This window comes from Monomorium pharaonis, chromosome 7 (assembly GCF_013373865.1).
Source record: "Monomorium pharaonis isolate MP-MQ-018 chromosome 7, ASM1337386v2, whole genome shotgun sequence".
NCBI lineage: Eukaryota > Metazoa > Arthropoda > Insecta > Hymenoptera > Formicidae > Monomorium > Monomorium pharaonis.
Window position 1 is genome coordinate 22,259,361 of NC_050473.1, and position 14,468 is coordinate 22,273,828.

Here is a 14,468-nt window from a genome sequence, read left to right on the forward strand (position 1 = left end):
TTATAAATTAAGCGACTTTATTCCAGCGGTTATTCACACAACTGTCCAAATCCGAAACCGAGAGACAATTTATTGTTTATTCGCTTTGTCAAGCTCATGACAGTTGACAACGGTTTTCACGAAAATTAATATATCGATTGATCAGAACAACTGATTGATCAAACGAGCAAGGGCGTAACAATATATTACAGTCGGTTAGAAATAATGTACTAATATTATTCTTAATTATGTCAACAACGGTATTTTTACAGTCAATTTTACTAACAGACACCGGTAATGCAAATTTTATTACTAAAATTTAATAAGTATTTGTAATTAAAATGTAAAGTATGTTTCTAAATAAAATGTATAATAAATAAAGTGATGTTTGTTATTTCCGTTATTTGTACTGTCATTTATCCGTTACAAGACTGTGAAATAAAATTTAAAATAAACTTTTAAATTTTCAACTACTTTTTATAATTAACTTAATTTTTAACTCAATTAATTTTATTATAGATTAACTTATATCTTAACTAAGTTAAATTTTCAAGACTGTTAATTTTAACTTAACTTAGTTTAAAAAAAAGTAACTTACCCAACCCTGAATAAAATTAAATACGTATTTTTTATCAATCAGTTTTTAATTTTTCGCATATGCGCCTTTAGGTTAGAGTCCCATAGACGGAAATTGACAACAAAATGGAATGACACGACCAATCACGAGACCGCTTCGACGAAATGTTTGAAAGAGCTCTATCAGAACGATTCCGTGATGGGCCGTGTCATTCCGTTTCGTTGTCAATTTCCATCCGTAGGACTTCAGCCTTAAGCCCATTGCACAAAGCTAGACAACAGGCAATAAGAATAGAAATACTAAAAGAGAGAAAGAATCTTCTTTTTTTCTCTTTTTTATGTCTTGTTTCTATGTTGCCTGTTGCCTGGTATTGTGCAAGGACCTTTACGTAACGCAGCTCTAGTTGCGTCGGCTGACGTCACAGTGATACGGCAAAGAAGCGTGCGTAAATTCGAATCTTTATATTACATTTTTTATAATACCGTAATTCCGGTATTGGTATTACAGATAATAACGGTATTAAAAAAAAAAAGAGTCTTAATTCAACCGGGACCACGGTATTACGGGATCCCAAGATACCGGTATTGAAAGCCCTAATGTTAAACTTATTAACAGCTAATCTATAAACTATCATAATGGCCAGGCTACTTAAAATAGCAATTTAAAATGTCAATGGATTCACAAACCATTTACAGAAGTTAAAATATTTTGTAAACAAACATGAAATTGACATAATGCCAATTTCAAACACATACCTTACTAAGAACTATGTCAACGTACTCATATACTTAACATCTTTCACATTGCATCCAGATGAAACAACTCATGAAGATTCAGTCTGTATTATTATTCGCAACAATATTAAATATTATGAAATACAAGCATGCTGTATCCATCTACATACAACAAATATAGTGGATGATTGGAATAATCTCTGTGTAATCTATATACAGTTCAAACATGAAATTTAAAAAGAACAATATAAACATTTTTTAAATATATTTAATAACAAGTTTATTGCGGGTAGCGATTACAACGCCAAGCACGCCCACTAGGGATTAGAAACAATCCAAAAGACCGTAAATTATTTAATACTATTAAAAAATTACATCTTTAAACCATATCAATAGAGGAACCAATATATTGGCCATCTAATAAAAGAAGAATCTTGAATCTACTGGATTTTATTACGAAAAGGGGAGAGGTCGAGTGGCGCACAGTACAATTGAACACGTTGCAATTGCCCACCGTGCTATTAGACATGAAACATTGCGCACTGTTTAATTGCGCACCGTTCAATTGAACGCCGTTCGATTGGACACCGTTCGATTGGACACCGTTCAGTTGCGTACCATTCGATTGGACATCGTTCGATTGGACACCGTTTGATTGCACACCGTTTAGTTGCACACCGTTCAATTGCACACGTTTTTCGGGGAAAGTAGGAAAGGGGGATTGTAAGATATGCTTGAGCATCGAAATTTAGCTTAGTTACTGTATCTTAAGTCTGACGAATTCTGTTGGCGCGCTGTTTAAAATAAAGCTAAGAAAATTAAATTTAATATAAAAAGAATTATGTCCATCATTAAGATCCGATGCAGACCGTTAGGCGATTTACAATTCATTGATATGTATAATTAAGAATACAATACTTACAAGATACCCGATAATGTAGTAGACGAAACGCAGTCAAATTGCAGTATCCTTAACGTGCTCGCGAGCGACGGCCAACTTCGCCTCCGTCTCTGGAGCCGCCCGGGTGTCGGGGCGACTGTCTTCGTGAAATTTCCCGATGCAATACTCAGTTGGGCGCCAGGTACGTTAAGCGTACCACTTTGTTTGCACCAAATCGCTAATTATCGTTACGGTAATAAAACCACGGAAAAGACGGGCGCTCGTTAGGCGATCGGGGCGTTAGCGGCTCCGAGATCCAGCTGCTCAGCCCTAAAATGGCAGAGGGGGAGGTTCGGCGCGGGCGGATGGAATCGGGAAGGCGAGAGAATTATTTACACAATGTAAATGTAATAAAGAAATTAACAAATGTATTTGATCGTAGATATTACAAGGTTAGACGACTCTGTAGAGCGGCGATGACTCGCGCGCGTTACCAGCTGACGACCGCTGGGTATTGAATATCGCGAAAACGGGATGCGTAACGAGCGGGTTATTATGCGTACGCGGGAATTCTCCGGCTTGTTTACGCTTGACCCGGCGTCGTTGGAGGACGCCAAACTCCCGATAGGATGACGGCTTCGCCAAGGGCGAACGGGACGAACAGTAACTTCGAGCCCGCGCACGCGACGGACTCGTGTTCTTCCGCGCGCTAAAGATTCTCGCGAGTAATAAGCGCGATAATTATTAGTCACTCGCCAACCAGGCAGTTCAAGACGACTACATCAATTATTACCAGAGCGCAATTACCGAAGGACTCGCGACATAAATGCGATCGACCAAATTAAACAATACTAACGATAACTTACAAATGCGCGACAATTTACAACACGGGAATAACTCGTGATACGACTACCGGACGAAATTACGATTGACTCGGCTGCGGATCGGGACGCACACGCAATGCAATGATAACACGAAATGCACAGCACGGAGCGAAATCACGCGGGCGGGCGCGATCGGACGAGACAACGATGCTCCGATAATTCTGCGAGCTCGTGGCTTCACTTAATACGTCGGAAAATACAACGGTAACTACGCGACTCTTCCGCGGCTCGCCCAACCCGCGAAATCGGTGGCTTTACAGTATTCTGACGCTCGTCTCACCACGTCGCCTCTCTCTCGCTTGCCTCCTCCGGGTCGGGATGATCTTGGCTCCTGCGTCCTCTCTCACAAATCTGGGCGCGGGACTCCGGAACACACGCACAGTATATAATACGTCCGCAGCACGAGTGAGGAATTCTGGATCTCGCGGGGGCCGCTCGGCGGCGCGCCCCACTTTGCCTCCGGCACTCCGGGCCCTTATTGGCTGATTTCCCGAAAATCGATTTTTGCACAGAGCGCGGTGTACACGCTGTCGCCGGCTGATCGATCCAAGCGCGGCGGTCGATAATTAGGGGCCCCGTGCACAAGAATCCTGGCGCCTCCTTCCGTGGCAGTCTCTTCTCTCTTTGCCGGGCGCATCCTCCGCCATCAGGGTGTTATTTCTTCCTCGACGGGGGCGTTCGCTGATCATAAGCCGTCGCAATCCTTCCGCCGGACTTCATGCGGCATCGGGTCTGCAGTCGCCCCGTCGGGATGTCGGCTCCGCGCGCTGTCGCTGGATTCTGAAAGCGTGATTCGGCGGCAGTATCGGAATTCTCAAACGGCACAAATGGTAGGCAAGATAAGGGCGGCATTACCTGCGGACCCCCGCTTAGAAAGGGTCTTCTTTTACTCCCTCGATGTCCCCTCACTCTGCGACCTCCGGGAAGGTTCTCCGTCGAGACGAGACGTTCAAAAATTACAGAGAGATCTCCAGAGCCACCGATCTCTGCCGCACCCGCGATACAGCGCTCGCAAAAATCTTAATAATTAATCGAACGGACAGCACGTAGGACATCACACACAAAAACACGAGATAACACGCTTTTGCGTCCGCTCCCGAGCGGGAGGATGCAGGGCCCGCGTGATGTTAATGCGTAAGGACCTTGTGACGGACAGCAGCCTGCGGCTGTCACGTCACAACTTATATCGTTTTTTAGGTAAAACGAAACATGTAAGTTATGTCAATAGATTTATTAGTAATAAGTTTAATGAATGTAGAAAGTTTTTGAGGGAAAACGATGATATCTTTGTCACGAAAGCAGATAAAGGGCAAGTTACCGTTGTCATAGACAAAAACATACGTTGATAAGATGACCGTATTGCTGAACGATCAAATGACGTATCGGAAATTAAACAAAGACCTTAATAACCGAATAACTTCTAAATTGAATAGTATGGTTAAATCTTGGCGTGACAACGATATCACTAATGATTTCACATACAAAAAACTGAATTGTATAAACGGTAACCTCCCACGTTGTTACGGACAACCGAAAATCCATAAAAAAAATTTCCGTTGAGAATCATAGTATCGACTCTTGGCAGCCCTCTATATAATATTTTTCTTTTTCTTACACGAAATTTTAGATTTGTTTAAAATCTAATTGTATATACCATAAATTGATGTCTTAACGCATTTGAAAAGGATCGAAATCCACGGTCGAAACGTGCTGTATTAAATATGTCGCCAGTCAGGTCGAACTAAATTATTACACTTGCTGTCGTTTTTTACACTCACTGGTGAACAAAGAATTATATTTGTTTTAGTAATAAAACATTTCAAAATTTTTATCAGACATTTATCAAATTTCGAAGATTGTCAAAAATGAGCCCCCTTGCACTGAACAATCGTTCAACGTGAGCTGAAGATGGTATCGAGGTATTATATTTTATAAAAGCACGTTTAAGTGCCTTAGGAAAATCCTTTTTTGTTGCAAATGTATCAGTCGACAAGTAGATTTGAACAATATGATCAGTTATCATATTTTTGTTTTGATTCTGGTCCAACGTGTTAGGAAGTATAAAAAAATTGTCGGGTTTGCGAAAGACCTTCTGTTCTTTGAGTGTACTTGTATGAACTTCTGCATCATTAAAGTTAAACTTTTGAACAATCGATTTTAAAAGTTTGATTAAAAAAGATTTTGTATTTTGTATCCAGTGGTGTTTAAAATCTGGTATCAAGCAGGCAACAATCCTCAAATCGTTGTACTTATAAAGATTGTAAAATCTGAAAAATATTGATATATTTTTTATGTAATGTGATATGAAGAGGAGAATGGAATAACAATCAAATTAATTAATGGGGCATATTTGATAATTTTTTTTATGAATAGTTTTACAAATATTTCAATTAAAAATTCAATTTGGTGACAGATTTGCTGAACTTTAAATTGAAATACCCATGAAAGTTTTATGATGAAACTATCGATTAAGTAAAAATAGACCAAATGTTATCGCTTAATTTTCTAACTTTAATGAAGCACAATATGCTAACCTTTAATCTATATACTATTCTTTGTCTAATTATTTTATAATTATTACAAGTTACAACGAACCTTTTGTGAATACCTTTTAGGAGAGTATTCGCTAGTGGTTTTGCATAAAACACCTCAGTTAGTTTTTTATTTAAATGCTCTTTGATTGATAATAATATAGGCAATAAATATCCCATAAAAATATGTTTATCTTCTTGTAAGATATCTAAACCTTTGGCAATAGGTTTCATTGCCTAGAATGTGAGCTGAAATTAGAAATTAGCCTATTGTTTTGTATAAAAAAAGAAGAATCATTTTAACTTTTGATAAAATAAATATTAAATATTAGGATATAATATATAATCAATAAATTTTTTATACATATATTGTTTTATACATATATTGGTTTATAGTTTATGTTATATAAAATTGACAATTACGTGTTTTATGTATAAATTATTTATGAAAACTTTTTGATTTTTAGACTTTTTGGTATTTGGTTTGGTAGACTTTTTAGTTTGAATGAATTCCATCTAAATTACATGCAAATAAAAAGTAAAAATCAAAACTATGCACAACAACTAACAATAAACCAAAAACCAAAAAGTCTAAAAACCAAAAAGTTTTTATAAATAATTTATACATAGAACACGTAATTGTTAATTTTATATAACATGAACTATAAACATAGAACATATATGTATATGACATATGTGTTATATTTTAATACATATATATATATATATACAGGGTGTCTGGTATTTTTTTATGGAATGTTCATGAGCAGGTAGAGCGCATGAAACTGAACAGAAAAGTCCTTTACCGTTTTTCCCTTTTTGCAATAGTTAACAAGTTAGTGACTTGTAAAATTTTCTGTATTAGCCCGGCCTACCGGCAAATGCAAGCGCGCTGAGCGCCCGGCCGCGGCGGCTGCCCCTCCCCAGCGCTTGAACCTTGAGATTGCTAGGCGCGCGGGGGGAATTGTTACAACAAGTGACAATGGCTACGCACAAGCGACGCATAACGCTAAATTCTCCCTTCGAGTTATGATAGTTTCTTATCTTTTTTAATGAAAATAAAATTTTTTAACGACAAAAAGTATGTGTGTACGTGTACATACATGTGTACAAAAAATATCAGTTTTAATGCTTAAAGAAGTGATTACTAAATTTATTTTTTTAATAAATAATGATTATTTTTAATAAAAAATATTTTTTTGATGATAGTCTTAAACGCCGTAAACTGTCATTATAAATTTTAAAAGAAGTTGTTATCATATGCTCGAAACAAAATTCATGCTTCTTCAAAAAACATTAGAAAATTTTATCGATTAAAATGGAAATGACAACCAAATAAAATGTTTGTTTTAACTTTATATCTTTAATTAAAAATTAAATAACTAGAATATTTACATTTTTAATAAAATTAATCCTTGTGATAGACTTATAATACACGGAAAAAACTTTATGATAATCATATCATTTTTTTATTACATTTTATCACATTTTTATCATTTATTTCTGAAAAAATAAATAGCATAGTTAAATAGAGGTATTTATGCTGTAAAACTTTTGTATGAAACACTTGTTTATATTTTGTTTAGTTTGCGAGATATATCGAGAAAATGCAAAAATGTCTCAACTTTGAAGCGTGCTTTCACCCCTTCAAGCCGTTTTTGAACCAAAATAAAACATTTCTAAATTAATGTATTTATTTCCTCTACATTTATGCCAAGTTTTATTAAAATCAGAAAATTTTTCGTTTGGTCTTACAAACGGTTTGAAGAAGTAAAACCACCCTTCCAAGGTTGAGATATTTTTACCTTTTCTCGATATACCTTGTAAACTAAACAAAATAAAAAAAATGTTTCATACAAAAGTTTTACAGCATAAATATCTCCATTTAACTACGTTGTTTATTTTTCGGGAAAAAAAATTTAATTAAAATAAAGGAGAATGTTAAAAAAGGTCAATTTTCCGTCTACAAAAGGAACAAAAAGTTTGAGTCATGGATGTCTATGAGCCGTATAAGAAGTGGAAATGGCAATTTTTTTTCTGGAGACTTGTGGAAAATGTCGAAAATCTGTCAAATTGATTAAAAATTGCGTCTATCCAGAGACAAGTCGAGTCTGTGGCATGGAAGAATTTTCAGTCAAACCAGCTTCTGGTTAAATACTTATCCAATAGTTTTTGAGATTGCTAATAATGTTTCAATATCGGGATCCCGAAATTCCAAATGGCAGATTCAATATGGCGTGGCAGAATGTCAAATATTGTCACGAATACCACACTCAGCCGAACTCAGAGACACGAACGAGGACGTGGTGGTTGTTGTCTCTATTTTTTAAACTTTTTTTGTTGAAAAACTTTTATTTTGTTTTTTTACTTCTTTGTTTTTATAATTATTATAAAAACAATTATTATATCCTCATAGATATCCTTGGAACTCAAATTTGGGGTTCCTTTTATAGTCGGAAAATCGACCTTTTTTAACATCCTCCTTTCAATAAAATTGACTTTTATGTGTATAGCATTTATAAACTAATTATACTATTTTATACTACGTTTTATTTATATCATCTATGTGTATATTATGTATGTTATATGTTATCTATGTTACAATACTATACATTTATATTATCTGCATCCCTGTATTTTATCTAACAGTTGCGCAATATTAGAATGTCACGTTGCTTTCACACAGTGTTTATTCTATTTACGTCACATATTTCACATTCAAGTTTTATATTTGTCATGTCACGGTATGTATCATATATGAAATGGAAATCATGTATTAATAAAAGTTTGGTATCTTTATTAATGATGTTACGCGTCCTTTTCACATCAGTATCAAGTCTAACGTGTGTTTGATCAGTACATCAGTATCACATCTAACGTGTGCTTGATTTTTCTGTTAGATTGTTTTTAATTAAGCGAAGCATAATGTTACACATAAATGTTGCGAATGTTCTTAATATGTTAATTATTTTATTTCAAATTATACATATTCCATCAACGCCTATAAATGAAAGAGGAGTACACACTGATACTGCTTTAGAATTTCAAAATTATTGGGAAGTGAATTTACCTGGCATAGAATATGTAACAGATGATAAGGAAGAATTAAAAAAAAAAAAGATAATTGTAGTAGGGACTTCACCTTTCTGAAGCGACGTTGCACTCCTGAAAGAGAGTATCGGCCTTTTTTTCCACTTTTCCAATATTTGACGGCTTTCCTTTTATAGCTACTATTTAAAATTTCGTCTTCTGGTTCACAATTATCTTTATTATCAGGTTCATAATCATCATTATCATTTTCTAAAAATTCTTCCACTTCATCTGTTACATATTTTATGTCAGGTAAATCCACTTCCCAATAATTTTGAAATTTTAAAGCAAAATGTGTGTGTATATCAAATGATAAGTCATTTACTGCATTTGTTATAATATCCTTTATCACATCACGTAATTTTATTTCTCTTTTATTTATAGGTGTGGTGGAATATGTGTAATTTGAAATAAAATAATTAACATATTAAGAACATTCGCAACATTTATGTGTAACATTATGCTTCGCTTAATTAAAAACAATCTAACAGAAAAATCAAACACACGTTAGATGTGATACTGATGTACTAATAAAGCACACGTTAGACTTGATACTGATGTGAAAGTGACGCGTAATATCATTAATAAAGATACCGAACTTTTATTAATACATGATTTCCATTTCATATATGATACATACCGTGACATGACGAATATAGAACTTGAATGTGAAATATGTGATGTAGACAGAATGAACATTGTGAAAGCAATGTGACTACTCTAATATTGCGCAACTGTTAGATAAAAACTAATACATACAGGGATGCAGATAATATAAATGGTATTATGACATAGATAATATATAACATACATAATATACACATAGATGATATAAATAAAACGTAGTATCACATAGTATAATTACTTTATAAATGCTATATACATAAAAGTCAATTTTATTAAACATTTATATTAATTAAAAAAAATTTTTTTTCAAAAAATAAACAGCGTAGTTAAATGGAAATATTTAGGCTGAAAAACTTTTGTATGAAACATTTTTTTATATTTTGTTTAGTTTACGAGATATATCGAGAAAAAATAAAAATATCTCAACCTTAAAAAAGTGGTTTCACTCCTTCAAATCGTTTATAAGACCAAACGGAAAATTTTCTGATTTTAATGAAACTCGGCATAAATTTAGAAGAGGTAAATACATTTATAATTTAGAAATTCTTTATTTTGGTTCAAAAACGGCTTGAAGGGGTGAAACCACCCTTCAAAGTTGAGACATTTTTGCGTTTTCTCGATATATCTCGCAAACTAAACAAAATATTAAAAAATATTTCATACAAAAGTTTTACAGCATAAATATCTCTATTTAACTATGCTATTTATTTTTTCAGAAAAAAAATTTTTTTCAAAGGAAAAACCACTTAGCGCCTTTTTTTGCCTTTTTAAAAAGGTAATTTTGTTTGTATGATGTATTAGGTGTACAAATAAGTTTCCGCCGTTTTTTATCAAAAATTGGGCATTTATGATTTCAACCGATATAAAATTGCTTGTTGAGTCACCCCTAATGTAAGTGCAAGTTCTTGCGTTTGGCACGAATCTTGATCCAATAATGCTTTCAATTCCGCCTTTTCGTACACTTTCGGTCTTCCGCTACGTTCTTTGTCTTCGATGTCAAATTCACCGTTTTCAAACTCTTGAAACCACTCACGACAACTTTTCTCACTTAAGGCAGCCTCACCATATGCTTGTACAAGCAATCGATGCGCCTCAGCTGCAGATTTCTTCAAATTGAAGAAGTAAATCAAAAGTTCCCGCAAATGATGCTTATTCGGCTCAAAACATTTTCGCACACAAAAGAATATATTATACTGATAAAAATTCACTAATATTTTAAGGTTATGTTGTTGACAGATGTCCAACCTTACGATAATGACGTTTTACATCTGACAATTTTAACCATAACTTACTGGTGGCCCAACTTTTGTCAAACGGCGGAAACTTATTTGTACACCTAATATATATAGGGTGATTGAGGCCCACAGTGCCCGTCCTCTGCGCGTTTATTTGCACATTTTAGCAATTTTTCTCAAAACTTTATGTAGCCGATTCTAATTGTTTTCCGTTTGTTGTACTTATCTCGATGCTTTTTATTTTTTTTATAAGGTTTGTACGTTTATATAATTGATACCATATATATGGCGCACTCAGGCCCACGGCTATTATCTTACTGCAGCACTGTCAATTTATTAATGTTATTTCATTTATGATATTTATTAATATTATATTATTAATATATTCCAATCTTTTGTCATCGTTAATTTAACTAAGTATTAAAATAAAAAATGTATTCGTAATATGAAACCGAGCCGTTCGACGGTATTTAACTATCAACATGCCAAATATTCCGGTGGTCTTGCTTATTTGTTGCTAGCATTGGCAATCAGCACGAGCAGTAAGATGGTGGGGGTTGCCCTTGCGCGAATCAGATAAAAACTTGTCTTCAAATGGCGTTTTTCGTTGAACCAAGTATGGACTTTCTCATAATATTTTTGAAAAGTGTTTCAATTCGTATGAAAGAAAAAGTTTCACCGGGATATTTTCTATGTTGCATAAGTATTGTTTATGAATCCAATTTAATAACATCTGTTGTTACATGTTTAGATCTGTTGATAGAAGATTCGACAATTCGCAAAGTTTTTTTACGCAAGAAGATTTCATGACATCACAGCAAAATGCGGAACATCAACAAAGTACAATAAACAGATCAATGGTTCCGCACGTGATGCCTTTGCTTGGTGATCACATACATGTGGAACACAGGAACCTGAATGATGACATGGCATATAGCGCGCAAATTAGACAATTAAATACCGATGCATTTTCGCTCGACGGCAATATTTATGGCAAGATTGGCGATGAAGTGCCGAACAACAATGTCGTGTGCATTTATTCAAGGAACACGAATGCACATTTACATGCGCCTTCTCAATCCGTCAAAGATAATACCATTACTCTCCGATCTGATAGTGAAACGAGTCGCGCGAACGATAATAAATCTTACGGCAGGTGCATGACAATTGGACAGAAGAGGATATGGGATTCGTCAAGTTATGCGCAAAAGAAAAGAGTGCAGGAATTTGTGAGCACTCAGAAATCCAGGCATGACGATTCGTTTTGTTGGAAAGGTAATAAATTCAAACAAGTAGAATTCACTGAATCAGAGTGTAGAAGAACTTACTAAATGCGTACAATCACTCAGTCATGAAAGCTGCAAGACTTTGCATGATTATTTTACACCAAGAAATATTGATATAATAAAGGATTTTAAATATAAAAATTTTTAAATGTTTAATACCCTATTTAATAATAAAGCCGAGAAAATCGACAAGTTTTAGAGACTTTTTAGTTTTAAAAATGTGGTTTTTTTTTTAGATTTTATCAACAATTAAGGACATTTTTTAAATTTTACTTTTAAATTTTATTTTTTTCTAATAAATTTACACCTTTGATCATTTTCTTAACAACTTTGATGAAAATTTTTATTTGAATTGTTTTTATCTGAATTTAGACAGAAAAGTTGAAGTTTACATTTTTTTTCTTTTTAAAGAATGTGTTAAACTGAATTGAAAAGTCTTCTATCATTTTTCAATTTTTGCAATAGTTAACGAATTGTTATTTTATAAAAATAGCCAATTTTATCCGGCTTACCATCAAATGCAAATATATGACTTTCACATAAATATTGCTACTTGTAAACAAATCTCCGCGTGTCTATTGGCGAAAGTACTTCTCACTAGGCGGTTTCTATCTTGCTGTGCGCATTTGGTGATAAACCGGATATATTTGGCTATTTTTATAAATTAATAACTCTTTAACAAACTTGTATGCAAACTTTGCGAAAATTATAAAATGGTGGAAGACTTTTCCGTTTAATCCATTCTACTTCTATGCAAGCCCTCTATCAAAATTTTTAGCCTCTGTGTGTGTGCGTGCATTTATTTATATACAAGGATCGTATTTTAATCGATTCACGCAATTATCTCGTAGGGTTAACGGTATATTAAAAAATGTTATATATATAAATTGTAGGGTTTTAAGTGACGTATTACACAGTACTGATTATTGATATTAATATGATTTTGAGTAGTACCGTCAAGATCAAGCAAAGGTTTCTTTGAATTTTTAAATTGGTACACCCTATTTTTTATAACATAACCTTGTAATTAATGTCGAGACGTTTTCGAAATACTGGTTACGAACGGTACTGCGAGGGGGAGAGGCGAAACACGGGTAACGGCGCGTTTCTTCTTTTCCCTCGGCGCTAGCAGCCAATGCTTGATATATTGGACCGTGCTATAGTACTCGATCACTTTCCTCGACGCGCTTTTATTCGTATAATTTGAAAAATAATCTCTCGGTTATTATTGCGAATATCCCGAAATAATATGGGACTTTTACGTTTATCTCAATTCCCTTTATCCTTTCATGAATTATTATACGCATTTTGTCGTTCATTTTGTATATCGAAGATGGAGGCATAGAACTGGTGAGAAGTCTAACGGTAGCCGAGACCGTCAGCGAAAATCAAGACGCTTGATTCCCGTGCTTCTCATCATGAATTGAGAAGAGAGCGGAGCCTGGGCGATTGTTGGAAATTTTTGGAGGAAACAAAGACATTTTACCTCTCAGATTCGTCCGTTGATGTTCGTAGCGTGACGGAATGTATGCGTTTGATGACAAATGAGAAGGCAGCAGTAGAGATTTTTTTTACCCTGTCTTCACTGTTGCCGATTATTATTACTAGGAGCGACGGTAGCCGAACGGCTATGCTGAAGAATTCTTGGCATGGGTAAAGATGCTTACTTTGGACGTATATCTCGGTTTTGCCAGAAAAGAACGGAAGTTAAATCAAGCTGTGTATATCGAAGTGGATATCGAAGTGATCTTTATTCCGAGAAATTTGGCCTTATATACGTGGGACTCGGTACTTTAAAAAGGTTACGATTGCGATTGCGTATTTTTATCGCTCGCCTGTTTCCTTTCTTGCAGAATGACCAAGGCGCGTTTGTCGTCTGCTTTTGTTACCTACTCTTTTGTCACGGTTGTTGGAGATAGATTAAAAATAAAAGTTGGCTTTTCACTGGGTCTGTCTAGCGATAGGAGGCTTTTTTGCCAAAATAATACAGTAGAAGCTCCGCAATGCCACTCTCCGATTTATTGCGTTTTCCCTCAATGCCTTTTTCATTGTCTCACCGAAGGGGAAATCTATTCCCCCACTATGCGTCCTACCGCGCATCAGCGCCGCGCAGCCTGCTCACGTGTACGCCACTCTTCCACTCTGTCGATAGAGTGGGGTTACTTTGTAGCAGGCTTGCCAGATTTCCAGATCTGGTACCACGTTTTGGCCGTGGAGGGGGTAACTTATACCACAAGAGGTTGAGAGTTGACACAGCCAGGTTTTAGATGTCCTTTAGCGCCCTCATGATATTAACGACGTGGACATGTACTACGTAACCAATGTTCACGTTAGGGCCAAGGAGTAACGCGTATCTGTATAATGTTGGTCCCGTTCCGTGCTATTGTGTACGAAATGTCCTTGCGATAACACAAAGTTATCATGCAAAATAATCTCGAAGATCCATGATTGGATTGATCCTTGCATGCTTTTATTATCACTTTGTTCGATTTTATTATTGTCTCGCTCGTTAACATAATTACGTTATAAGACCGGCATATTTTTAAAATAAAAATCAAATAAATTTTTTATTTTTTTATACATTAAATGTGTGTGTGTGTGTGTGTGTGTGCGCGCGCTTATATTAATATCACAATTACATTAAT

General features: G+C 35.0%; 2 protein-coding genes across 4 annotated transcripts in view; one reads left to right on the forward strand and one right to left on the reverse strand.

Moving 5' to 3' along the window:
* The window catches only part of LOC105839284, a 224,563-nt gene that overhangs the window by 157,999 nt on the left and 52,096 nt on the right, over positions 1-14,468 (forward strand). For all 3 annotated transcript variants that reach the window (XR_001139286.3, XM_012685479.3, XM_036289894.1), the window contains one exon: positions 11,289-11,812. Coding sequence is in view for 2 of the 3 variants with exons in the window: in XM_012685479.3 (XP_012540933.1) it covers positions 11,289-11,812 (524 nt within the window). In the remaining variant the exon portion in view is untranslated. The remainder of the gene's footprint in view (positions 1-11,288; positions 11,813-14,468) is intronic.
* Positions 563-5,929, reverse strand: LOC118646617. Its single transcript, XM_036289895.1, has 2 exons — positions 5,650-5,929; positions 563-5,321 (listed from the first exon to the last, which is right to left on the reverse strand). Exons 1-2 carry the CDS (start codon positions 5,817-5,819, stop codon positions 4,886-4,888), a joined length of 606 nt encoding a protein of 201 aa, XP_036145788.1. The 5' UTR covers positions 5,820-5,929; the 3' UTR covers positions 563-4,885.